The 24,996-nt window shown below is 43.5% G+C and overlaps 2 protein-coding genes across 2 annotated transcripts in view; both read right to left on the reverse strand.

Moving 5' to 3' along the window:
• LOC104397457 (myosin-3-like) overlaps positions 1-1,495 on the reverse strand; it is a 17,882-nt gene extending 16,387 nt beyond the window's left edge. The window contains exons 1-4 of the mRNA XM_010007418.1: positions 1,292-1,495; positions 1,061-1,204; positions 813-969; positions 193-220 (exon numbers count right to left, since the gene is read on the reverse strand). Coding sequence (XP_010005720.1) covers positions 193-220; positions 813-969; positions 1,061-1,204; positions 1,292-1,495 — 533 coding nt within the window. The remainder of the gene's footprint in view (positions 1-192; positions 221-812; positions 970-1,060; positions 1,205-1,291) is intronic.
• Positions 1,496-9,200: 7,705 nt separating this feature from the next.
• Positions 9,201-24,204, reverse strand: LOC104397454 (myosin-3-like). Its single transcript, XM_010007415.1, is given in 39 exon segments — positions 9,201-9,448; positions 9,935-10,030; positions 10,260-10,364; positions 10,451-10,621; positions 10,716-10,841; positions 11,213-11,416; positions 11,562-11,694; positions 11,696-11,868; positions 12,132-12,256; positions 12,429-12,594; positions 12,681-12,864; positions 13,104-13,300; positions 13,390-13,508; positions 13,701-13,827; positions 13,934-14,323; positions 14,417-14,507; positions 14,599-14,744; positions 14,830-15,006; positions 15,117-15,359; positions 16,249-16,504; positions 16,591-16,727; positions 16,811-16,934; positions 17,561-17,678; positions 17,768-17,855; positions 19,053-19,132; positions 19,484-19,790; positions 20,011-20,181; positions 20,779-20,928; positions 21,020-21,138; positions 21,726-21,864; positions 21,945-22,048; positions 22,154-22,252; positions 22,335-22,398; positions 22,521-22,613; positions 22,692-22,809; positions 22,905-22,932; positions 23,525-23,681; positions 23,773-23,916; positions 24,001-24,204. Coding segments are annotated over 39 exon segments (5,829 nt in total). The 3' UTR covers positions 9,201-9,292.
• Between the last annotated feature and the right edge of the window lie 792 nt (positions 24,205-24,996).

Consider the following 24,996-nt stretch of genomic DNA (forward strand, 5'->3'; position numbering starts at 1 on the left):
CTGCTCCTCCTTCTTCTTCTCCCCACTGGCTGCAATTGTTGCAAAGTACTGGATGACACGCTTGGTGTTCACAGTCTTCCCGGCACCGGATTCTCCGCTGGCAAAGGCAAGAGAAGCAGAGAGCGTGTGGTCAGGCAGGAGATCCCCTGGCACTGGGCAGCCCCACAGGGACCTGAGCAGGGAGCTACGTACGTGATCAGGATCGACTGGTTCTCGCGATCTGCAAAGAAACAGAACAGAAGATGGTGTTAACAGCAGACCTGGGCAAAACTGAGATAACTGGGAAGTAAAGCTTTAAATGGAAGTTGGACTTTCTTTCAAGTCCAATAGTTGTTGTCCAAGCAGTTCAAAACTTACTGATTCCCTTCCAGGACCCAGCAGTAGTAAGATTAAATGGATGCCTAGAGCTGTGAGAGGTGTGTGGTGCTCACACACGCTGTCTATCCACTTGCCCTTCACACAGTTCTTATCCAAAAATTTAATGAAACTGCCTATCAGTATCCAAAATAGAGCATTATATGGTACCAGGAGAAATGGATTAATAATTCTTCCCATCCCATCAGTGGAAAAAGTTAAGAAGTACAATTTCTGCAGTAGGAGAGTTTAGAGTTTTGTACAATAAATGCAGTTAAAACACAATGCTGAGTCCGTGCGTGCTTCTGGGTCAGTTTCACTTGAAATTAATTCCTGCATAACTCAATCAAGTCCTGAGTCATACAGCTCCGTGGTGTTTTTAGCTGGCTTGTCACGTGTTCCAGTGAGATCAGTGGGGTTGTTGGTTTAGATTGCTGTGAGGGATGTCAAGCACTCACCAGTCAGCATGAACTGATAGGCGTTGTCAGAGATGGAGAAGATGTGTGGAGGGGCCTCCTGGCGCTTCTTGCCTCGGTAGGCCAACACCACCTCCGGGTTGTACACCGGCAGCCACTTGTAGGGGTTGACGGTGACACAGAAGAGAACCGAGTAGGTCTGGAGGAAGGGAGACAGCACGTTGGCTTCCATTGAGCCTGGCAGAGCAGTTCCTGCTGGCTGCCCAAGGGAAGGTGCTGCTGGTACTTACGTAGATCATCCAGGCTGCATAACGCTCTTTGAGGTTGTACAGCACAGCGGGTTCATGGAGGTGGGTCATCATGGCCATGTCCTCGATTTTATCATACTTGGGGGGGTTCATGGAGAAGACCTGATCGTCTTTGACGGTAAGAGTCTGACAGAGAAAGATCCATATTTGCCATCTAAAAATTCACAGCAATATTAAATTGTATTTTCAATTCTTGAACTTTTTTTTACTCACTTCTCCACCTTCGGTCTTCACAGTGACCTTCCCTGCTTCCCTGCTTTGGACTGTGCTTTTCACATAGGATTGCTTTGCATGTACCACAAAGACAGATGACTTGGCATCAAAAGGCTTGTTCTGGGCCTCGATTCTCTCCTTCTCTGACTTCCGGAGGTAAGGAGCTGCCTCCCCAAAGATGGCCATCTCAGCATCTGTTGACATGGCTGCTATTTACTCGGGGTAATGCAGCAAGTACCTGTGAGGGTAGAAAATACATCACATGAAAGCAAAACTGATAGAGCATAAAGGATTAGGTGGTGCTCTTCTGTATGTATCAGCTGGTTGAACTGACTCTTCAGTTTTCCTGCCAGGTCAGAGCTCTGTTCTATACTTTTCTTCCCTTTATTTCTCTAGAATGTAATCAGATCTCTAGACCTCCTGGACATCTGCATTTACAGAGGAAATGCTTTCCTTCCCAAGGTTTGAAATGCTGCACTTAAGAAATATTCCCAGCTTTGGATTTATGAAAGCCCTCTAGTGTATTCTTTTTTTAGCACCTTTCAGACTAGGAGGTTTGTTCACAATAATAAACTGAAAGTGGCAGAGAACACTGGATATGCAGACAGCTCATATTATTAACACTTCTCATTAGAGACATTCTCTTGGGATGAAATAGCCCAAGTTGTCAAATATTTCAATTATTCTACAGATCCATCTGCTAACAAACAAATCTGATATTCTCCACTTTGATCTTCTTCATAACAGAAACCAAGTAATCTTGTATTCATTCACTTCTATTTTAAGTGATCAGTAGCCCTGTTTAGTATTGCCAAACAACTGCCTTGAGCGAAAACTTTCATGCTATTGTGAAGCTGAAATTTAGCTATACTGTTCCACAATTAATACTGTTCAAATGATTCCTTTTCTTGTACCTTAATTTTATGTAGGTTCATCACCTACAGATTGGATTTTGAGTAGCTTTTCTGAATAAATTAAGAAGCTCATTTCTCTATCAATACTTTTTGCCAACACTGGCAAAACTCTAGGTGGAAATCAAATAATTGATGAAATTTTCCTTGAGAAACAGATGCACTTTGATTGCAGAAAAGACATTCCAAACTTAAGACATTTTTTATAACTCTTCTGAGCCTTTAAAGTTTTGTAGCATGGCCCACCTAACAGAAAAAATAATTATTAATAATTATACTAATATTTTTCTACTTTGCAAAACTTGTTCCACTCAATTCCACTGCTTACATATGAAAAAATTGCATTGCCTTCTTAGCCAGCAAGGACAGACTTCACCACAAAACTTAGTGTCATTAATTCAAATGCCTGGGAACAATCTCTTGACTGATGGTTTGTTTTCTAACTACATGATTTTCCACTTCATTCAAGTATCTTTAATAAAAAAAAAGACACAAAATAATTACATAAGGTTGTAAAATGGCCCCAGTTTTTCACCAGCAGTTCTATCATTGCCTGAAATCTCTCTTACAAGATACTTAACAGGAATAACAATATAATATTATACACATCAGTATATAATATGTTAGTATAAACTATGTTAGTATATATTATACTGTATATTATATTATAATGTATATTATATATTACATAAATGTTGTATATTGTATTTTTAATAGATATAGTGATTTAGTTTTACAATGTCTCTTTATGGTATTATTTAAATTTATAGTATATATTGTGGGATAGTAGACAGTATGTTGGCATCTAGTATATATAATATTTATAATAATATAATATATATAGTGTTTGCTTACTATTTACTTCTGATGTTTTATATTATTTTTCCTGAAATAAATTATGTGCTAACTCTCCTCTACTTACTCAAAGCATGCCAGTTAGATTCTTTACACATGATGACTTGTTGACATGTTATGATTTTAAGGGATATATTCCAGTGACAATATTTGAAAAGATTAGTATAAGTTAATGTAAAAGCTAAATAGGAAGAGTTAATTTTCCTGGGTGAAAAATATTTAAAGCTTTGAATTCAATTGCTTATCCATCTCTCTTTTTCTAGTTCTTCAAATAGGTGTCATTCCTTCTTCCTTTCTCTGTTCATGAATATTTGTTTATATAATTCTATCACAATTGTGCAGTATTTTCATAGGCACAGCAAGTGTATAGAAAAAGCTGTGGCTGAAATACTTCCTTTTAGCCCTCAATATTTAGATACACAACACTGTAACCCCATTCCCCAAGTATCCTGTGAAAAAAAAGAAAATATAACATCATTTAAATGCGTGTGTCTCTGTTGCTTCACAGCTATAGACAATTACCCTTGCTGTTTGAGGCTAATAATAATAATAATAATAACAACAACAATAATAATAATAATAATAATAAAATCTATTTGCTTCAATAATATATTTAATTTATGGACAAGCAATTTGCAATCACTTCCTGGTTGGGTTTTTCTTCTTAAAGAGTTTCTCCTAAGCTTAGGACTTGTCTGTTCATGTAGGAAACCACTCTCTACAGAATCCTGGGGACAGTGCAGCAGTGATTAGTACTTTGAAGATTACTACTTTTAAGTTTTTGAGAATCTTGTGGCAAAGGTATCAGCAATCCAGCCTCATTCTCATACTACATTTATACAATGGAAGCAAATAGAAGGAATATGGGGATTACCAGCACACCTGCATAGAAGTTCTGCCTTAGAGCATCTCTGTCTGCCCTAAAGAGGGAATAAATAAAATCCTTACCTTTTGTGAGACAAGATGAAGGGCTTGCAGGCTGGAAGCTGGTCAGTACTGCCAAAGAAAATGAGCAACTTCCTTCCTACTGCTGCACAGAATTTCAGAGAGAATTTACAGACATAAAACATATGGATGCCTTTAAAGCAGACTGAAAATCCCAGCTGACTCTGGCAGTCCCCCAGTGAATGTCTGTAGGAATGCACTGGTGCTTGTGGAATGCAGGGGCAGTTTCCCTTCATCCCCCACCTCCCCACTCGAAAGCCTCTGACACCCTTACCTTAGAGAATTCTGAGGAAGGACAAGGCACACAGATCCCAGGGTACTTTTATAGGGTCTGATCTGCATACGTAGCCACCACCTCCTCTTTCTTAGGTCAAAACCTTTTTGGCAATCTTAACTCCTAGCAGAATTGCCATTCATATTAGATTTGAATGGATATAATTAGACATAACAGGTCTGTGAATCAATCTCCTATAAATAATTTGACAAGAGAGCCTGAGAAGGGGGGGGAAGCACACGCTCCATGTGCTAAAGGAGATTAAAAGGGGCTACGTTGGTGCTCTGATCCATCGGATGCTGACTCGAGCAGAGAAAGGGAAGAGTAAGAGCCACTGTATTGTAATGGGAAACATGTAGGGATGGAGAGGTGAAGGCACAGGCTCCTTCATGCTGCAAATGCTCTGGGGCTGCAATGTGGGAAAGTATGAGGCGTCCTACTGAGATGCAGAGTCATTGCTAGAGGAAGGAAATCCCAGCGGAGCATCATGCAAAAATCCCAGAGGAAGCATCTGAATAGGAACAGAAGCTGCAGGGATGAGAATAAAGGGATGACATGGATGACCAAGCAGTAAAATGGACCAAAGCAAGAAAAAGGGAAGAATGAGTCTGAAGCTAGTGATCAGGAAGGATATATGATTCCTGAAGAGGAGTTAAAGGGGATAACGACAAGTCATCATGGATACAAGGACCAATAAGAGGGCAAAACCAGTTGAAGATACAAGCCTGTAAGACTGAAGTCTTACAGTCCCAGAGGAAAGACAGAAATCCAACTCTCGTTTCCAGGGCTAAAGGGTTTCAAAGACCTTATGAACAGGACTTTGGACCTGGTGTACTGAACTTAAGGCATCTATCCCACTGGAGGAATAGTTGTCTCAAACACAGGAGAGTCATTCAGCACTACTTGTGTACATTAGGTGTGCTAGATGGATGGAAGGATTGCTGAATATATGTTCTCTAGAAGAGAAACAGTAATGTCCTATGCTAGTCTGGAAGACAGACAGTTATTGGTAGAAGGACCTGAACCCCATGCTAGTGTGTGAAAAAAGTCAGCCTCCTGCACTGATCCCTACAATGTTCCCCACCCAGATTAAGGAGGGTTAAGGTTGCACAAGTTCTGCAACAGCACAAAAAGGGGAGAGTTGAAGAGGGCAGAGGAATCCTTCACTTTCTTGAGAAACAATACATCCCCATGCACTAGATATTGATTTGGGTTTGGGTTTTGTTTTTTTTTTCATGTTTTGGTCTTCACTTTCCAAATTACAATTTTTCCTATGATAAACAAGGCAATCTGAATTGAATCACACTGCAGCAGCTTCACCTGACCCCATAGCATTCTGCCTCCCCACTGACAGCACCTGTTTGCTCCACGCCCTCTTAGCATCACCTACTCAAAGGTCTGGATAAGAAAGTGAGGAAATTCCTTCCTCCTCTTCTCTCAGCTGACTGTGTTTGTGTGATGGCACTGCAATCCTGGGGGTGGGGAGAAAATTGGCAAAGCTCATCTTCACATTTGGAGCAAATTCACAGTGAAGAATAAGATTGGGGCCCATTGTTTAACCCCAACAGCTAGATTCTCATTTGAGCACTTCTTTCATGTCTTCAATGGAATTATGGTGTCTGAAAGCTGGAATCCACTGGGAACCTCAGGTATTTCCATGATTTTATGTCATCTCATTTTGCTAGTGCATGCAGTCTTGAACTGGATTAAAACTGGCTACAAGACAAACTCATGATTTTCCCACATTCATATGTAATATTGGTGTAAAGCTGGTTAAAAATCTTTATTTGCAAAAGTTTTTCAAATAGAAAAAGAATAATTCATAGCATTTTGAAGGCTCAAAAGGATTTATGAGAAATAAGTATGGGTAATAATCCATCACCCCTTTCTCACTATCTGATTTCTTGTTAATGGCTGGAACTCTAGTATTACTTAAACATGGTTTGTCTGGCCACAGTGCTGGCCTTAGCTGTCAAGTTGTAGTGATGAGCATAGACTCATCTGGTGTCAAGGCTTTGCCTTCATCATTCAGGGAAAGAATTAAATGTTTAAAGAATCTGCCCAGACTGGAGGTTTCCCTGCTCTGGAGCTTGTTGTGTAGGCAGGGGGAGAGTGATGGACCTGTGTGATATGCCAATGCCACTGAATCTGGCACAGAGGACCAGCTTGTTTGCCTGGCATGTACATCTTGAAGTGAATGGTCAACAGCAACAGTCACTGCCATGTGACTCCTCTTCTGTGAGGAGGCAGCTGTGTCTTTGCTCTGGATCTGAACACTGGTAAATCTGCTGTTTCTTAAACTCTTACTTAAAACTTAAACTATTGCTGGTCCTGCAATAGACCTTCCCTAGGCAGAGAGAGTAAAGCCTTCTAGAAAGGTGATGGAGGCTTGACTCAAAGTATGAATAGATTAAATATACTCTAATGGCTTAATTATAATACCCACCAATTCTAGGACACCTTTAAGTCCTCTAAATAGCTTGTGATATATATGGCAATGCAGTGTGAAAAGCAATTGAGGGGCTTGAGGAAAATAAGTCTGTGATTTCTGCCCCTTATTTACCTTGTGAGTCTTCCCTGTGATGAAAGGGCTCTGAACCCAGAGGCTTTGGCAAGTACCACCCCTTTATCCAGCCTGGCTCTGCTGTGTTCCCACACAGTGTGTTGTAGAAAGACCCTCCAGACATGGATATCGTGTTCCTTATATTCTCCTTCAAAGAATCTAGTCTCTGCTGGTCCCCTACATTTGTTACAGCATGGGATATTTCAGATCAAAAACATTGGTTTGTGAGAGGAGGAGACTTTTAGGGGGCTGGCCCCATCAGGCATCTCCTTAAAGCGGTTATTGTGCTTGTAGAGACAATTCAGAGAACAAATGTGCTCCCAGGGATCCCCTTTGGTATGTTCCCCCTCTGACATATTCTTTTAAGACAGCATTACTCTCTGTCAAAACATACCACCATGATGATTGTTTAATTCACTATGATTTTTGGGATGATGACCTGGTGATTACCTCTCACAATCAAACAGCACAAGATGGTTCTCCACTGAGCATCTTTACCCTGCTTGAGTGCTACAGGCACACTACTACATGTGAGAGATATATTGTGTAAATTCAGTATTTCTCACTCAGTTGTCCCAGTGAGCTGACCATCCAGCTGTGCTTATGTCCCCCTTTACTGCCCAATATTACTGCAATGTTATAGCATCGAGAAAGGAGTGTTTTTCTTAGGCCTTTACATGAGATTCTTTGAACTTTGGCTGGAACCACTTAGGCCACATCCCAGCAAACTTCACATGTACTCCTATCTCGAGAACTTGTCATGGAGCAGGAGGGCAGGCTCATGGGAAAGAGGGGTAAGGTCACACACTTAGCTGGAAGGAGAGAGATTTTTTGCCACCTTAGAAAGTTTCTGTGTTGGTTCTGAGTCCAAATCCCTATTCCTCACAGGACTACCTAAAACCACACCATATGATTAAGAGTGTCATCCAGACACTCCTTGAGCTCTGACAGGCTTGGTGCCCTGATCACTTCTCTGGGGAGCCTGTTCCAGTGATCAGCCCTTTTCTGTGTTCAACCTGAACTTGCCCTGATGCAGCTTCACTGTATTTGGGAAATGTCAGACGTTTGGGGACCATGTTGAGGGGCAGCTCTTGTAGTGTTCTTGACCATAGGATGCTACCCAAGATTTAAATCTGTAAAGATTAGTGTGGGGGTGTGACTGATCTCTCTCCTTTACTGCCAGTTGAGCAATGCAGTATCCTGTACCCAAAAGTCCATCTTCTCCAAGGGCTACTGCATGCAACACAGGCTTAACTCATCAGGGAAGATCTGCTCTATCTTCCTGGCTGTCAGTAATCACGCCTTTATTTTGCACTTGCTTTAGCAGAGCATTCAGGAGGATCTGCTCCATGATCTTCCCAGGCACAGAGGTGAAGCTGACAGGTTGGTAGTTCCCAGGGTCCTCCTTTCTCTCCTTTTTATAAATGGGTAAAAATTTTCCCCTTTCTACTCACCAGGGACTTCATCTGACTGTCATGGCTCTTTAATTATCATTGGCAACTACATCAGCCAATTTCTTCATGACTCTGGGATGCAGTCTTATCAGGTCCCATAGACTTACATATATTCAGGGTCCTCAGGGATTATCACTTAAACTTATTTCTTTAAATCTATGATATTACTTCTTTATACTGTATTTATAATGAAAAAAAAACAAGACATTCCATCACCTTTATCTGTCTTAATAGATTGTTCAATTATCTTTCAGTTGTCCAGAAAATACTCTGTTTTACCTATAGATAGCCAGGAGCCTGCAGCCTTCTGAATCCAAGTAGAAGTTTGTTTCTCACACTTATGCCAAACCAAACCCCAATATTTTTCCATTAATAAAAATAACATATAATTTTTAAAAAGCTGCAGGAATATTTTTTTCATCAAAATAACTTGAAAGACTGAAGTCTTAGTCTACCAATGAAATGCATTCTTCTCATTGCAAGATCAGTGGTGAATCACAGAATCACCAAGGCTAGAAAAGACCTTTCAGATCATCAGGCCCAACCTATGACCAACACCACCACATCAGCCAGACCATGGCACTAAGTGCCTCATCCAGCCTTTCCATGAACACATCCAGGAATGGTGCCTCCGTCACTTCCCTGGGCAGTCCATTCCAATGTCTGATCACCCTCTCCAAGAGGAATCCATATAACTGCTATTGCTCCTCATGCATATTTTAAAATACAAATGTGCAAATTCATATTGGTGTTGAATATGCTTTTAAATGTGATTATGAACTGTGTACGTGTACTCCAAAAGTAAAGGTAGCTAGAAAGAAAAATGGACAAAGCTGCTAATCACTGTTCATATGCAAAGATCTCTACTGTTTTTATTACCTGCCTACCTCTAGGTAATTTAGGCCTTTTACCTACTACATAAAAGATAATGACAGAAGAAAGCAACACATAGGTTTACATTTGATGCATCCCTCAGGTCGCTTTTTAGCCTTGGGATCTTTATTCTTCCTCTTCTATCTTCTTGCTATGAATCTCCCTGCTCTTGGCCCGGAGCTTGTTGACCTGTGACTCTGCAATGTCAGCCCGCTCCTCGGCTTCCTCCAGCTCGTGCTGGATCTTGCGGAACTTGGAGAGGTTGACGTTGGACAATTCCTCCTGTGTGGGAAGAGGGAAAACCAAAAGCAGTGTGTAAACATTTAGTATCTGAAAACCGGGCAGACAAATATTTAAATGCCTCAGCTGAGCAAGCAGGGCAATTTCAGGACAAAGACAATAAGCAGCTCGGGACGTTAAGTTTGCCAGAAGATAAAAGAACATCAGAGTGTCAAAAAAGCCAGAACCACATTACACTGCATGGTCTAAGCAGAGCTCGTGGCAGAATCCTGCACAGACAGACCAACAGCTGCTTCTGCTTCCCAGTATAGAGTAGGAAGGAGTAGAGCCTTAGAGCAAAATAAATACAGGTGAGGAAGGACAGTTCCTCCCCAGACCAGCAGTTGTTACTCTGACTGTCGCCATTGTCTTATAGCAGCAAATGCAACAACATAGTCAAGGTTTCAAAAGGTTGGACAGTAAAAAACACCACCACAGAATTCCACCTCCACGAGAAGGAAGTCTGGCCTTGGTCACAGTGATACTTACAGCCTCCTCAGCTTGTCTCTTGTAGGATTTCACTTTCATTTGCAGCTTGTCCACCAGGTCTTGGAGTCTGAGAACATTCTTACGGTCTTCCTCAGACTACAGAAAATGGCAAGTTATAGAAACCCTTGTCTGAATCTTTCTCTAAATTTCATAAATGTGAAACAGAAGAAGTAACATTCCTTGTGGAGCATTGCTGTCCTGAAGGACAGAGGTCAAAGTCCTGCTAATTGTGTCACTGACTGAGATATAGAAATACCTCTGGAAGGGAATGGGCCAACATTATGACTTCTGAGAGTAAGGATGGGCCAAAACAAAGAAGCCTTACCTGGTAGGTCAGCTCCTTCACCCTCCTCTCGTACTTGCGCACACCCTTCACGGCTTCAGCGCTGCGCTTCTGCTCAGCATCAACCTCCCCTTCCAGCTCCCGCACCTGCAATGACAAGCCCAGCTTTGGAGCTTCCCTGCTGGCTGCTGACATCACATCCTCACTCACACACAAAGAAGAGCCCTACACACCCTGGCCTCCAGCTTCTGGATTTGCTTCTTGCCTCCCTTCAGGGCCAGCTGCTCAGCCTCATCCAGACGGTGCTGCAGGTCCTTCACTGTAACGTCCAGGTTCTTCTTCATCCTCTCCAGGTGGGCACTGGTGTCCTGCTCCTTCTTCAGCTCTTCTGCCATCATGGCTGCCTGGTGAGAAGAAACATTCAAAGCCATTTTGTGGCTGGGGGTATTTTTGGGGAAAAGGACTCCTGTTTAGCAGTGGCAAGAACCCCCAGCTCACATCAGTGATGGCCTTCTTGGCCTTCTCTTCAGCATTGCGGGCTTCCTGGATTGTATCCTCCATTTCACTCTGAATTTGGGAAATGTCTGTTTCCAGCTTCTTCTTGGTGTTGATCAAGCTGGTGTTCTGTTCAAGAACATGAACAACATAGTTTTTGGTTTTGGTAGCTTGTAATATCACAACAAGAACATTGCATAAATGTCAGGGTTTTTTTAATATAAATTGTGCCCTCAAGTCAGATCGAATTTTGTCATAAATGAGCTGTGGTAGCTGATACTTTATCAGCTATGATGTACTTCAATCTTTCAAGATAAAATCTTTCCTCACATTTTCTCATTCAACAGAGAAGAAATTTAGATGTATAAAGAAAAAAGATAAAATTTTTCCTTGCTCTTTTCAATCTAGTGACAATAAGAAATTTAACTGGTGCTATAGGATAATTAAAATTACTGTCATTAACATAATTTAACAGTGTATTAGTCATACATTATACTGACCTGGGTGTGGAGGAGCTGCACACGTTCCGTGGCATCCAGGAGCTCCTGCTCAGCCAACTTCCTCGACCGCTCCGTCTGCTCCAGGGCTGCCCGAAGCTCCTCAACTTCAGCTTGAAGCAGGTTTGCTCTGCGCTCCACCATGGCCACCTGCTCCTTCAGGTCCTCCTGAGACCTCAGAGCATCATCCAGGTGTATCTGAGTATCCTGGTAAGACACACAAGACAGATTATGAGATGTATTTTTCCATTTTTCCTATCTTGATGCTTAGTGTCAAACTGACAGGATGGTAGCATAGGCAATTATTGAGATGTGCCAGAATCTACACAGCACATGTTTTATTATGGCAGACCTTGAGCACTCCCTGTGTGTTCCTCAGGTTCTTTTGTGCCTCTGCAGCCTGGCGGTTGGCGTGGCTGAGCTGGATCTCCATTTCATTTAGGTCTCCCTCCATCTTTTTCTTCAGCCTCAGGGCTTCATTCCTGCCTGATCTCAGCGTCCAGGGTGCTCTGCAAGGACTCCACAACTCGGAGGTGGTTTCTCTTCAGCTGGTCAATCTCCTCATCTTTCTCTGCCACCTTCCTGTCAATCTCCGACTTCACTTGGTTGAGCTCAAGCTGGAGGCGCAGGATCTTCCCCTCTTCATGTTCCAGGGAAGCCTGAAAAACCATACAAAACAGTGCATTGTATGAATAACAATGTCAGTAACTTTAGCTTCCTTTTAAAGAATAATGCCCGGCATGAGGTCTGACACTTGGAAGAAAGAAGAAGAAAAAAGGGTTGTGTATGCAAAGACTTGTATAATCTAAAGGCCCCTGCTTCCTGGGCCTGGAGTTGATTCTCTATGCATATTATTTTGTAACCAGTATCTGAGATTGCTAAACGGTGCTGTAAGTGAAGATTCAAGCACAGAAAGCTGTACCTCAGCTTCCTCCAGGGAGGCCTGGAGTTCAGACTTCTCCTGCTCAATCTGCTTCTTGACTTTCTCCAGCTCATGAATCGCCTTTCCTCCCTCGGCAATCTGCTCCGTCAGGTCGGAAATCTCCTCTGTGGGAGCCAAGAGCAACGGCCTGGTCAGGCACAGAGCCAGGTGGGAAGGGCCCTGCCACACCAAGGGGACAGGCATCTCTGCAGAGCTGCAGGCACAGCCCCGTGTGCAGCAGCGGGGAGAGGTGGAGAGTCAGAAAGCCCTGCCAGCAGCAGAGGGCCAGGGACTTACGCTGCAGGTTCTTGTTCTCGCGCTTGAGCGTCTCCAGGTGGTCCAAGGACTCCTCATAGGCATTCTTCATCTTGAACAGCTCGGTGCTGAGAGAGCGAGACTCCTTCTGGGAGGCTTCCAGCTCAGCCTGCGTCTCCTCATACTTCTGCTTCCACTCGGCCAGGATCTGCAGAGAAATGGGGCCTGAGTGTGGATGTGGCAACCAGGAGGGGCTGCCCTGCTCCCGAGCCCCAGGCCTGCAGCCCAACACACCTTGTCAAAGTTCCTCTGCTTCTTATCCAGAGCTGCACAGGCAGCGTTTGAGCGCTCCACGTCAATCATCAAGTCCTCCACTTCATTCTGCAGCCTCTGCTTGGTCTTTTCCAGGGAAGCACATTTGGCATTGACGGCTTCAACGTGTTCCTCTGCATCCTGCAGCCGCTGTGCCAGCTTCTTCCTGGCAGGAAATAAGCACAGGTCAGTTAGCACAGAGAAACCAGTGTGATTTCTATAAGAGCTTGCTTAACCATTTTGCAATCAGCAGAGTGAAAGGCTTCATTTGCCCTTGCCTTATCCTAAAGCAACCTTCCCCAAACCACTTCCATTACATATTCTTCAGAATATGTTGGTGTGTCTCTTCCAGTGACACCTCTCTTCCAGTGACCCCTGGTTTCTTCGCATGCTTTCCCCACGTACTTGGCCTCCTCCAGCTCCTCGGTGCGCTGAATCGCGTCCGTCTCGTATTTGGTTCTCCACTGGGCCACTTCGCTGTTGGCCTTGGACAGGGCACGCTGCAGCTCCCCCTTGGCTTCCTGCTCCTCCTCATACTGTTCCCGGAGCAAGTCACAGTCGTGGCGAGCAGACTGCAAGGCGTGGGCCAGGGCGTTCTTGGCCTGGGGGAAAGAAATTAGTGCAAATTATTTTTCTCTCTCCAATCTCATTGATTCTGTGACTTAATATATTTCTTAAAAAGTCTTCTCACCTTTATCTCTTCCTCCAGGTGCCTCTTGAGTTCCTCAATCTGCTGGGTAAATCCTTGCTTGCCCCTAGACAGCTGAGAAATCAGAGCATCCTTCTCTTCCACCTGGCGTGAAAATTCACCTGGGAGAGTTTGAAGATGCTCAACCCTTTTATTGCCATCAGTATCATGGACATTTAGGGCTGTAAAACTAGGCAGTTAGCAGAACTTGCAGAGGAGACAAGCATTTTGGACAGACCATGTGCCCAAAAGGTCACTTCAGCATAACCTCTCTGATATTATCCATTTGCGCGTCAGAGATGAGTGTGTCTCACCTGCTTCTGTCTGCAGACGAGCTCTTTGAGTGTTGAGGTCGTTGATCATGCGCTGATGCTCCTCTTCCTTTGTCTTAATCTCACTCAGCTGGTCTTCTAGTGTGCGACACATCTTCTCCAGGTTTGCCTGTGTGTCAACATATGGAAGGGGAGGGACTAGTCATTCACGCTCTTAATAAGAGCAGGTACAAGAAGTTGCGTTGTACAGATTCCACTGGGGCAGATTTGTGTACCTTGGCTTTGGAGACAGACTCCATGTTACTGGCCAGGTCGTCAATCTCCATCTTCAGCTCACTCTTCTCCTTCTCCAGCTTCTGCTTCACGCGTTGCAGGTTGTCGATCTGCTCCCCCAGCTCAGCTGTGCTGTCCGCGTGCTTCTTGCGCAGGGCGGCAGCCGTGGCTTCGTGCTGCAGCGTGGCCTCCTCCAGGTCACGGCGCATCTTCTGGAACTCTGCCTCCCGCTTCTTGTTCATCTCGATCTGAGCTGCAGTAGCTCCTCCTGCTTCTTCCAGGCGCTCGCTGATCTCCTCCAGCTCCCTGGACAGGTCAGCCCGATGCTTCTCTGCTTTGGCCCGAGAGGTTCGCTCGGCCTCAATTTCCTCCTCCAGCTCCTCAATACGAGCCTGGGGAACAGCAGCAACAACCCTTCACGCCCAGGCCCTCCTCCCACCTGACCCCACCCTGGCAGACAGAGAGCAGAAGGAGCAGAGACTTGCCTGCAGCTCCTTGATCTTCTTCTGTAACTGCATGCCCAGGGCTTGCTCATCTTCGATTTTGCTCTGGATCTGGCTGATCTCAAAGTCTTTCCTTGGGGCAAAGCAAGCCCTCTTAGTGCCGCAACAAAACCACCCAAGGTCAAGACCAGCCCGGCCCTCAGGGGCCCCACAGCCACACTTACTTCTTCAGTTTCTCATCCAGTTGCTGCTTATCATTTTCCAAATCCATGATGCTGTCATTGGCCAGCTTCAGGTCTCCTTCAAGCTTCCTCTTAGCTCTCTCAAGGTCCATGCGCAGTTTCTTCTCCTGCTCCAGGGACCCTCCCAGCTACAAGAAACAAGAGCTTGAGTGCTCTGCCAGCCAGGTCTAACTCCATACCTGTGCTGTTCTTGCTGTGTGTCTGTGTGCTTACATCGTCCACTTGCTGCTCCAGCTTGGTCTTAGCTTTGGTCAGAGTGTTGACTTTGTCCTCCTCTGCCTGCAGGTCATCCAGCGTCTGCTGATGGGCCTCTTGGAGGGCTTTCTTCTCTTTGGTCAGCTTGGCAATGGTCTCGTCCAGGGCTGCCATCTCCTCTGTGAGGTTTTTCACCTTTGAGAAGAAGGGAGCAAGTGCAGATGAAATATGTTGTTTAAAACTTTACACTGTACAACAAAAGAGACATCTTTTCTGGAGTGCGAGTGACATCTTCTGCCTCAGACCTTGTTTTCAGTGGCATGCTTTTCCTTCTCAACCTTGGCCAGTGTTAGCTCAAGGTCATCAATATCTTTCTTCAGCTCTGAACATTCATCCTCCAGCTTCCTCTTCTTGGCTGTCAGCTCAGCATTAATTTCCTCCTCATCCTCAGCCCTTTCAGTCACTTCTTTAACTTTGGCTTCCAGCTGGATTTTGGTTTTGATGAGCTGGTCACACCTTTCCTCAGCATCAGCCAAAGCATCAGCTTCCTGGAAGAGAAAATTAGTTTTGTTTTCAAATCTCAAGTTTTAGCAAGACCTTTGTAGAAAATAGGTGGTTCCTACTGAAGAAAAAAAGAAAAGGGGTAATGATTTTTACACAACCTTTTTAAAATCAGAGTAGGTTGTTAGGCTATTCAGTGTTATTGTCCTCTCATTAAGTATTCTCGCTTGCTGTGTTTTTTTTATAAGATTTCTTTCTGTGTTGTTTTTTTTTTCGCTAAGAATTTTGATTACTTTCCCTTAAACCTGCTAAGTGTACATTATTGGGCACAGAAATTTTTGTTCTATCTTGTCCAGATGTACTCAGAATTGTTCTTCTGTGTATTAAATACATTGGTACATAGTCTAGATGCAATTACTGATTTCCATTTAAATCTGACTTTATTCTGAAGCTATGAAGTAGACAGTTTTCCAGATCTTTAGATCTTCCCAAGGGTATTGTATACACACATAGGGCAGACAGAATGTTGAGAGCATTTGTGTCTTCCTGGAATAGCAGCTGCAGAAGGACATGAGATACCACAGATCGCAATATACAGCATAAGGCTCTTTTATTTAGGCAGCTCATTAAAAACTGAGTATTTAGTCAACTGAATTGCTCTCTTGACTCTCTTAAGTCTAAATAATAAACCTCTAGTTGCACCTTACATTGTGAACTTGCATGGAGACACATACCTATAGGCATAGAGACTTAAAGGATAGCTCCCAAGTTAGAACCTCATATTGCAAAGTTCAGTAGTCTGAATTTTTCTTTTAGTCATTCAGATTAAAATATTTTCTAAGGCAATTTAGTATTCAATGTGAGAGTTCTATTCTATGAGACAGGATTAAGACCTTACTTATTTTTCCCTGGAGTACATATACTAGTAATACTCACTGCCTGCACTTGGAGCTGCAGGTCGTTTTTCTCCTGCACCAGTTTCACCATTTTCTCCTCCAGCTCCTTCCTCTTGGCCTCAGACTTTGCAAGCTCCTCCTTGGTTTTCTCAAACTCCTCCTTCATGTTGGCCATCTCCTTCTCAGACTCTGCGCTCTTCAGCAAGGGCTTGATCTTGAAGAACAGCTTCATCCAGGGCCAGTGCTTCACATTCATGAAGGACCGAACGTTGTACTGGATGCAGAAGATGGACTCTCTGAAGCAGAAAATATATATTGAATATTTTCAGTGAGACCAGTGTCAACATTGCAGTGACTTTAACAGAAGATGAGGAATGTCTACCTCCTCTCCACCATTCTCTGGTATTCCACTCTCATCAGGTAACCCCTGCACATGGCCTGTGTGCGGGTGATGAGCTGTGCCAGCTTCTCATCCCTCATCTCCTCCAGGAGCCCCAGCAGCCCAGCTTTGAAGAACACCTGGAGAGGGAGTGTTGCAGCAGGTCACTGACAGGTAGAGCAAAGCACAAGCACAGGGTGAGTGAGTCAGGGAGGGTTTGTACCTTGGTGTGTCCAAATTTGTACTGGGTGTGATCCACATCAATTGACCCAAGAAGCTTCTCAGAAGCCTTCTTGCTATCAATGAACTGTCCCTCTGGGATGGCACTGGCATTAAGCACCTTGTATCTGAGGAATGAGCAGAAATAGGAACAAAGAAAATCTCAAGTCATAAGGTTATATGATTTATTGAAATTAACAGCAGTCTTTGCAGTAGAATGAGGCTGAGGAAGTTGGAATTCCATCCCTTCTTTAGAGATACAGTTGTAATGAAATTCTAACCTGATAGCAAAATTAAGGACCTCTTACTGTCTTTTGCTGAGCAGTTATAGATGAATAGAGGATTTTGTTCTCCAACTATGCTGTGGACAATAAAGCATCTTCCCCTGAAATTTTCAGCTGAACTAGCCAAAGCACTGTCTGAGTTTGTAATTTTTGTCTGAGAAAGTGTTGTAAGCACATCCCAGTCTGTGGTTTTACATCTTGTAATCAGTGGCTGGTGTAGTTCTACTGTGCTTTCATATTCAGAGGCACTGGCAAAGTTCAATTATGATGAACAGCAATCAGTGAGTTGACCTGACTTATCTCTTCTTATCTCAACAATTTCTCTTCTCCTTGCCTTTGGTTATACATTCCAGGGTTTCTCCTTCTTTCAGTTATCTTCAGAGTATTAAAAAATAACCACAAACATTAACATAGTGAATATGTACAATTTAAGCAATAAATGCAGAATGGAGGCCAGAAATGAGACTGACCTCTGTTTGAAGTCTGCATAGAGGATTCTGCTGGGGAATCCTTTCCTGCAAATTCTGATCCCTTCCAGCACTCCGTTGCACCGCAGCTGGTGCAGCACCAGCTCATGCTCCATGGCACCTAAACAACAAAAAAAAAGACAATTACTTGATACTTCATGATAAATGGCTGCATCGTGCTATTTGCTTCCTTCTATTTGAGATTCTTACCAGGTGTTTTTGTTTCATTGGGGATGATACAGCGCACAAAATGGGGGTGAGTGCTCCGTAGGTTGGTCATCAGCTTGTTTAAGTTCTCCTGTGGGTTCATGAGCAAAAAAACTTTAATTAACAAATGGTACCCCTGCAGTTATACTGTCAGATGTGAGAAAAGTTTTGGAGAGCAATAGTGGATTTATTATTCCCATCTCTAGCCATCCAAATTTTAGTTTTATTCTATGTTTCAGTCTTGAGCACGAGAGAAAGTCACAGAACTATGTAGTGTGTTTTCATGAGACTGAGGGATGCCACTCAGACAGAACACTTATGGAGAGTGGTGTCCAAGCTCACAAGTTCACAGCAAGAGGCATAATTCTGAGTGAAGATGTTAATCATCGGGGTCTCACTCTGTGAAAAACACTGACTATCAATGGGAACAGAAACATAACAAAAATAGGACAAAAGGAAAGAGGAGAAAGGGCTGAGTTTGCAGAGAAGGCTGAGAAAGGGAAGTTTTATGGTATTAGGTGCTCCTTGCAAAGATACATTTAACAAAGGTTGCACAGGGGAAACTAGAAGGACTCCCTGTTCAGTGAGAATGGGAGTCACAAGATGTAGAGAAAAGGTATGAGTGACAGGTCCTGCAGCTCCTCTTTCTTGAAGTGTTTTTAAAAGCAAACCCATGAACTATCTCTGATTTTAGCAATAATTTATACTCTTTAGGTCCTAAAAGTTCTTACTTCAGTCCTGGTTTGGGGCAGGGGCAAAGCTGCTTTGACAAATACCTATTTCACATTGTGTAAAACTGTTCAGGATGCCAGATAGTAGCCAGGTGCCACAGATACTGAAACTAGAGTGTTCATCTGCCATAAACTCTGGTCATTTGTGGAAAGGTAACTGGCCTTGCCATTTCCCTGTTACCTTGTATTCATATGTAAATTAACATGCAAAAAATTGTGTTATGTATTAACATGTGCAAATGCACATCTATTTATATGTGCTGATCCAGCCTTGAGATTCCCTGAGGCAGGTAGTCAGATCCACCATTTTCCTCCTACAGTCAGAGGGAGAGGGGGAAGAGCTTGATCCTACCAGCTAGGGTATTCATGAGTAAATGATGCTGTAGCCTGACCTAAGTGCTTCTTCCAGCATTCAAAGGCAAGATCAAGATGTATCTTCCTCGGCTCATTTGCAATAAGCTCTTTTATGAATAAGTGAAGACATGTTTTTGATGCAGAAGAGCATTAGTAGGCCTTGTTGGAGTTGGGGTGGGGGGAAGAATACCTACTATACTTACTCTGAAAAGAGCTGATACAGTCTGGAAAGAAGAACCCTTCTTCTTGCCTCCCTTCTTGCCACCGCCACCACCACTAGCCTCTGAAACACCAACAATAATTATGGTTTTGCAACTTTGATTTGTAGAATTTTTCAGTATGAGACTGCAAGAACCTTGTTCATATGTGTCAGTCAGGCTAAGAAAGGAACCTGGATTGCAGTGGGAACCGAGTCAACAGTTAATCTAAAGGAACACAGGACCAAAGGTTGTGATAATCCAAGGGATTGCCATGGCTGAGTGGAAGGCCTGAAGCACATTTGATCTTTTCCATTATTAATAAATTCAAGCCATGGGAGACTCTGCACAATATCTAGTTTCTTTAGAACACTCCAGCTGGTATTTATGGTAGACATTAAAAAAAAAAAAGCAAATATGAATATCACAGAACTGACCTGCCTCTCCTCCAGCAGAGGCAAAGAGTAAGGCCAATGTCTTTAGGGATGATTTCTGGTACAGCCCCACAACAGTTTCATTCAGGGGGTCCTTGTTCTTGTCCAGCCAGCCAGTGATGTTGTAGTCCACTGTGCCAGCATAGTGCACCAGGGAGAAGTGGGCCTCAGCCTTGCCTTTGGCAGGCTTGGGCTTCTGGAAGTTGTTGGACTTGCCCAGATGTTGGTCATAGAGCTTGTTCTTGAAAGAGGTGTCAGTTGCCTTGGGGAACATGCACTCCTCTTCCAGGATGGAGAAGATGCCCATGGGCTGGGGGAAAGAGCAATATGTGAAGGAGAAAAAGGTGAAAAGACAGAATCAGAGATAAATAGATTTCTGAGCAGGACAATATTAATGCTCTCAGGGATTGTTGTGCTCAGTAAAGCAAATTGTATTTACAATATCATATTCATCCTTTCAAGCTACATTTATAGATATATAAAAAAGAATGCATTTCTGAAATACTAAACATTGTGAATTATATTAATACCTTTTCAATGAGCTCAATGCAGGCAGCCAAGTCCATCCCAAAGTCAATGAACTCCCATTCAATTCCCTCCTTCTTGTACTCCTCCTGCTCCAGCACGAACATGTGGTGGTTGAAAAACTGTTGCAGTTTCTCATTGGTGAAGTTGATGCACAGCTGCTCCAGGCTGTTGAACTGCAGAGTTACAAGGAGAGATTGCTATTGATGTAAATATATAAAGCTAGGGATAAAGAACAGTTCGGGGGGGGTTTGTATCAAATCACAGGAGGATCTGTGAGTGTTCCCTCTGTGCTCAGCTAGGAGTTGGGAACTGATATCAGGGTGTGTAGTTTGTCAGGCTAAGCTACATTAATATTTCAAACTTGTCAGTTTTAATTTATACTAGACTTGGCTAATTAATTTACAGGAGAGTCCACAGTGCAAAAGTTTACTGAACATTTCCAAATGTTGATTTCAAAGCAAGTCCCAAACTTTCTAAGCACAAATTCTGTCCATGAAACTGGTGTCTTTGCTTTAGGTATCAAATGTCATGCATTCTACTGTTTGTAATATATATATATATTTTTTTTTAAACAAAATGCATTATGCATTTTAGGCATATGTGCAACAGAAAAATATGTGCCTAATTAAAAACCTGTGGAATGATGATGCTTTAGGTGCAATATGAAAGGATTAAACAATTTCTGAAAAACAAAACAAAAACACAGAAGAAGAAGAAAAACTATAGCATCTTTCCTTCTAAAAACCTAGCAATAAAACATTGTTCCTTACATCAAAGATCTCAAAGCCAGCAATGTCCAGGACACCAATGAAGTACTGTCTGGGCTGCTTGGTATCCAGCTGTTGGTTGATGCGAACAACCATCCACAGGAACATCTTCTCAAACACAGCCTTTGCCAGAGCACCCACTGAATTGTATACCTAAAATAAAGAGCAGAAAGCTAGCAGTTATCTTGCAGAACAAAAGAAGATGGCCAGAGGATTTTTCAGCAGAACAGGGATTTTCAGTTACCTGCTGCACAGTTTGCCCCTTGGTCACATATTCATTCCCCACCTTGACTCGGGGGTAGCAGAGAGCCTTGAGCAGGTCTGCTGAGTTCAGACCCATCAGGTAGGCAGCCTTGTCAGCAACTAAAGACAAAAAAGATCAGTTGTTAAGGTAATAGCAGACATTCTTGTTCCTTTCAAATAAGCATCAAATGGTAATTCTAGTAAAGATACCTTACTTTTTAATCTTAATGTTATTTGTATAGAGAACACGCCCCAGTAATTTGGGGCCAATTCTGTTGGCTACTTTTTCTTCACCTATTCTTAGTTTGTTTTTAATTTGGAATGAAAAATCAGTTTAGAGACATATTAACTGCTGACAAAGGATAGATAAGCCTGAGGTGATGACTGCAGAATGGTTGCAGACCATTGCACATCCTCACAAAGGCAAATGCAGTGCAACTTCTTTTGGTGACTTGTGGCAGGTTAACTATAAAGACATAATAATTAAGTATGTTGCATAAGTGCCAATTTTGCCTTTATGATTCTACAAAATAAATATTTGAAATTAAAAGCTATTTTTAGAAGTGCATCCTCAGACAAAAAGTTTGACATTTTACCTTCTCCTATTGCTTTTACTATTTAATTCAAAGTGTGCCAGCAGGCACAGTGTGTCAAATTATTTGAGTGCTCTGGTGTCTGCTGTGCTGCGGTGCTTATCGTGCCGGTACCTTCTGTTCCATCAGGCTCTGCCTGCTCCTCACGCTGCTTCTGCTTGAACTTCAGGTTGCCATAGTGCATGACAGCCCCTGTCAGCTTGTAGATGGCTGTTTTCTCATCAGCAGTGAAGCCCAGGATGTCAATGGCACTCTGAGAAAAGAATCATGAGAGGGAGGGCTGGGCCTGTGAAAGGTCAGAGCCACCTAAGAAAGCCCGTGTGCGTTACTTACATCTGTGGCCATCAGCTCCTCCTGGTCATTAATGCTGGGAACTGTGATCTCGCCTTGACTCACATAAAGATAGTCATATGGGTTGGTGGTGATCAGTAACATCTCTGAAAGGAAGGGCAAAACACATGCAGGTCAAATGCAATTGGCACCTACAGGAATGAGATGTAGTTCCGTGGCCTTTGTCTGCAGAGGTTTGTGGCGTTTCCTACCAATTAGCTCGGGCTTCTTGTTGGACATGATCTGGTAAAAGATGTGGTAGCTTCTTTCTGCCTTGAGCTGGAAAGTGACTCTGGACTTCTCCAGCAGATCTGGCAAGGAAGGTAGGACAGGGTTAGGACAAGAGCTGCAGAAGGCTGGAAGGACAGGGGTCAGGCCAGGAAGGTCACTTACAGGTTTCAATGTCAGCAGACGCCAGTTTCCCCGTGGCACCAAAATGGATTCTGATGAATTTGCCCTGAAAGAAGAAGAAGAAGAAGAAGATTTGATTGAGATGTATTTTGCCAATCGTGACTGCAAGAATATCTGAGTCAGTGTGCTGAGAAGAAAAGAGCAGCTTTGTCCCAGGCAGCTACTTACAAAGCGTGAGGAGTTGTCGTTCCTCACGGTCTTGGCGTTCCCAAAGGCCTCCAGCAGCGGGTTGGCGCTGATGATTTGATCCTCAAGCGTCCCCTAAACCAGAAACCTTCTTGTGATGATACAGCTCCTCACTAACTTTGGTAGTTGCAGGCTCCTACCCCAGGACCTCACCTGCATTTTGCCCGTTGGCTGCTGCTCCTCCTTCTTCTTGTCCCCACTGGCTGCAATTGTTGCAAAGTACTGGATGACACGCTTGGTGTTCACAGTCTTCCCGGCACCGGATTCTCCGCTGCCAAAGGCAAGAGAAGCAGAGAGCGTGTGGTCAGGCAGGAGATCCCCTGGCACTGGGCAGCCCCACAGGGACCTGAGCAGGGAGCTACGTACGTGATCAGGATCGACTGGTTCTCGCGATCTGCAAAGAAACAGAACAGAAGATGGTGTTAACAGCAGACCTGGGCAAAACTGAGATAACTGGGAAGGAAAGCTTTAAATGGAAGTTGGACTTTCTTTCAAGTCCAATAGTTGTTGTCCAAGCAGTTCAAAACTTACTGATTCCTTTCCAGGACCCAGCAGTAGTAAGATTAAATGGATGCCTAGAGCTGTGAGAGGTGTGTGGTGCTCACACACGCTGTCTATCCACTTGCCCTTCACACAGTTCTTATCCAAAAATTTAATGAAACTGCCTATCAGTATCCAAAATAGAGCATTATATGGTACCAGGAGAAATGGATTAATAATTCTTCCCATCCCATCAGTGGAAAAAGTTAAGAAGTACAATTTCTGCAGTAGGAGAGTTTAGAGTTTTGTACAATAAATGCAGTTAAAACACAATGCTGAGTCCGTGCGTGCTTCTGGGTCAGTTTCACTTGAAATTAATTCCTGCATAACTCAATCAATTCCTGAGTCATACAGCTCCGTGGTGTTTTTAGCTGGCTTGTCACGTGTTCCAGTGAGATCAGTGGGGTTGTTGGTTTAGATTGCTGTGAGGGATGTCAAGCACTCACCAGTCAGCATGAACTGATAGGCGTTGTCAGAGATGGAGAAGATGTGTGGAGGGGCCTCCTGGCGCTTCTTGCCTCGGTAGGCCAACACCACCTCCGGGTTGTACACCGGCAGCCACTTGTAGGGGTTGACGGTGACACAGAAGAGACCCGAGTAGGTCTGCAGGAAGGGAGACAGCACGTTGGCTTCCACTGAGCCTGGCAGAGCAGTTCCTGCTGGCTGCCCAAGGGAAGGTGCTGCTGGTACTTACGTAGATCATCCAGGCTGCATAACGCTCTTTGAGGTTGTACAGCACAGCGGGTTCATGGAGGTGGGTCATCATGGCCATGTCCTCGATTTTATCATACTTGGGAGGGTTCATGGAGAAGATCTGATCGTCTTTGACGGTCAAGGTCTGTCAGAAGAAAGTTCCATGCGCGTCAGCTGAGATCTCATTGTGGGAATTTAATGCTCTTTGTAAATCCTGCAGTTTACCTACCTCTCCCCCTTCAGTCTTGACAGTGACCTTCCCTGATTCCCTGCTCTGGATTGTGCTTTTCACATAGGATTCCTTTGCATGTACCACAAAGACAGATGACTTGGCATCAAAAGGCTTGTTCTGGGCCTCGATCCTCTCCTTTTCCGATTTTCGGAGGTAAGGAGCTGCCTCCCCAAAGATGGCCATCTCAGAGTCTGATGACATGGCTGCAGTTTATGGAGTGCACCACGGCACAGGACTGAAGTGGAGAGACATACACAGTGGTCACTGAAGAAGAAATGCCCTTGCACCACACATCTGAGACTGTGATGTGATGCTCTGCCTATTCTTATGGTCTCCCTAACCTTCTTTATCGTTTTTCACCCCAGATATCCTTTAATTTATTTAGATCCTAAAGAAATTATGTCTCTTTGTTTTAGATTATAACTTTCTCTCCCTTATTCCATTTTACAAGCTAGGTTCTGTAGATCAAGTAAAGTTTCTGTAGGCTTTACAGGAAAATTTGATTAACTGGCACAATTTAAAAGGTTCTATCAAAGCAGCAGAGATACCAAGAGAAGTGATCTTATCAAAATTCTGAAAGCCCACCTATAGTCTTTCTCTTCTGCACACTATAGACCATGTAATTGGTATCAACTATAGAGATGGAGCACATAAGAAAAAAGATGTGGAGTAGGCAGAAGTAAAGGTGTAAATTGTCTGTGCAAAGATTTGTTCTCAGAAATCAGAATTTTAGCTTCTCCAGTTGTTCTGCCTTTTCCAGTTAGTGCTGATCCTTTCAGACTAATTTGTACCAAAGGGGAAATCTTCTCAACAAAAACCTCTCAGAGGGATTTGACAAAATCTTAACTATACATTTTCTGTTCCTTCACCTCCCCTTTCCTGGGTTTCTGTTTACAGGCAATCTTCTGTTAGCAGTCCTAGGTGGCAAGAGGTCAACTATTTCCCAGAAGGTACCAAACAAATGTGTTCAACCCAGTTATGAAAGGAAATTTG

This window comes from Chaetura pelagica, unplaced genomic scaffold, assembly GCF_000747805.2.
Source record: "Chaetura pelagica isolate M959 unplaced genomic scaffold, ChaPel_1.0 scaffold372, whole genome shotgun sequence".
NCBI classification, from domain to species: Eukaryota; Metazoa; Chordata; class Aves; order Apodiformes; family Apodidae; genus Chaetura; species Chaetura pelagica.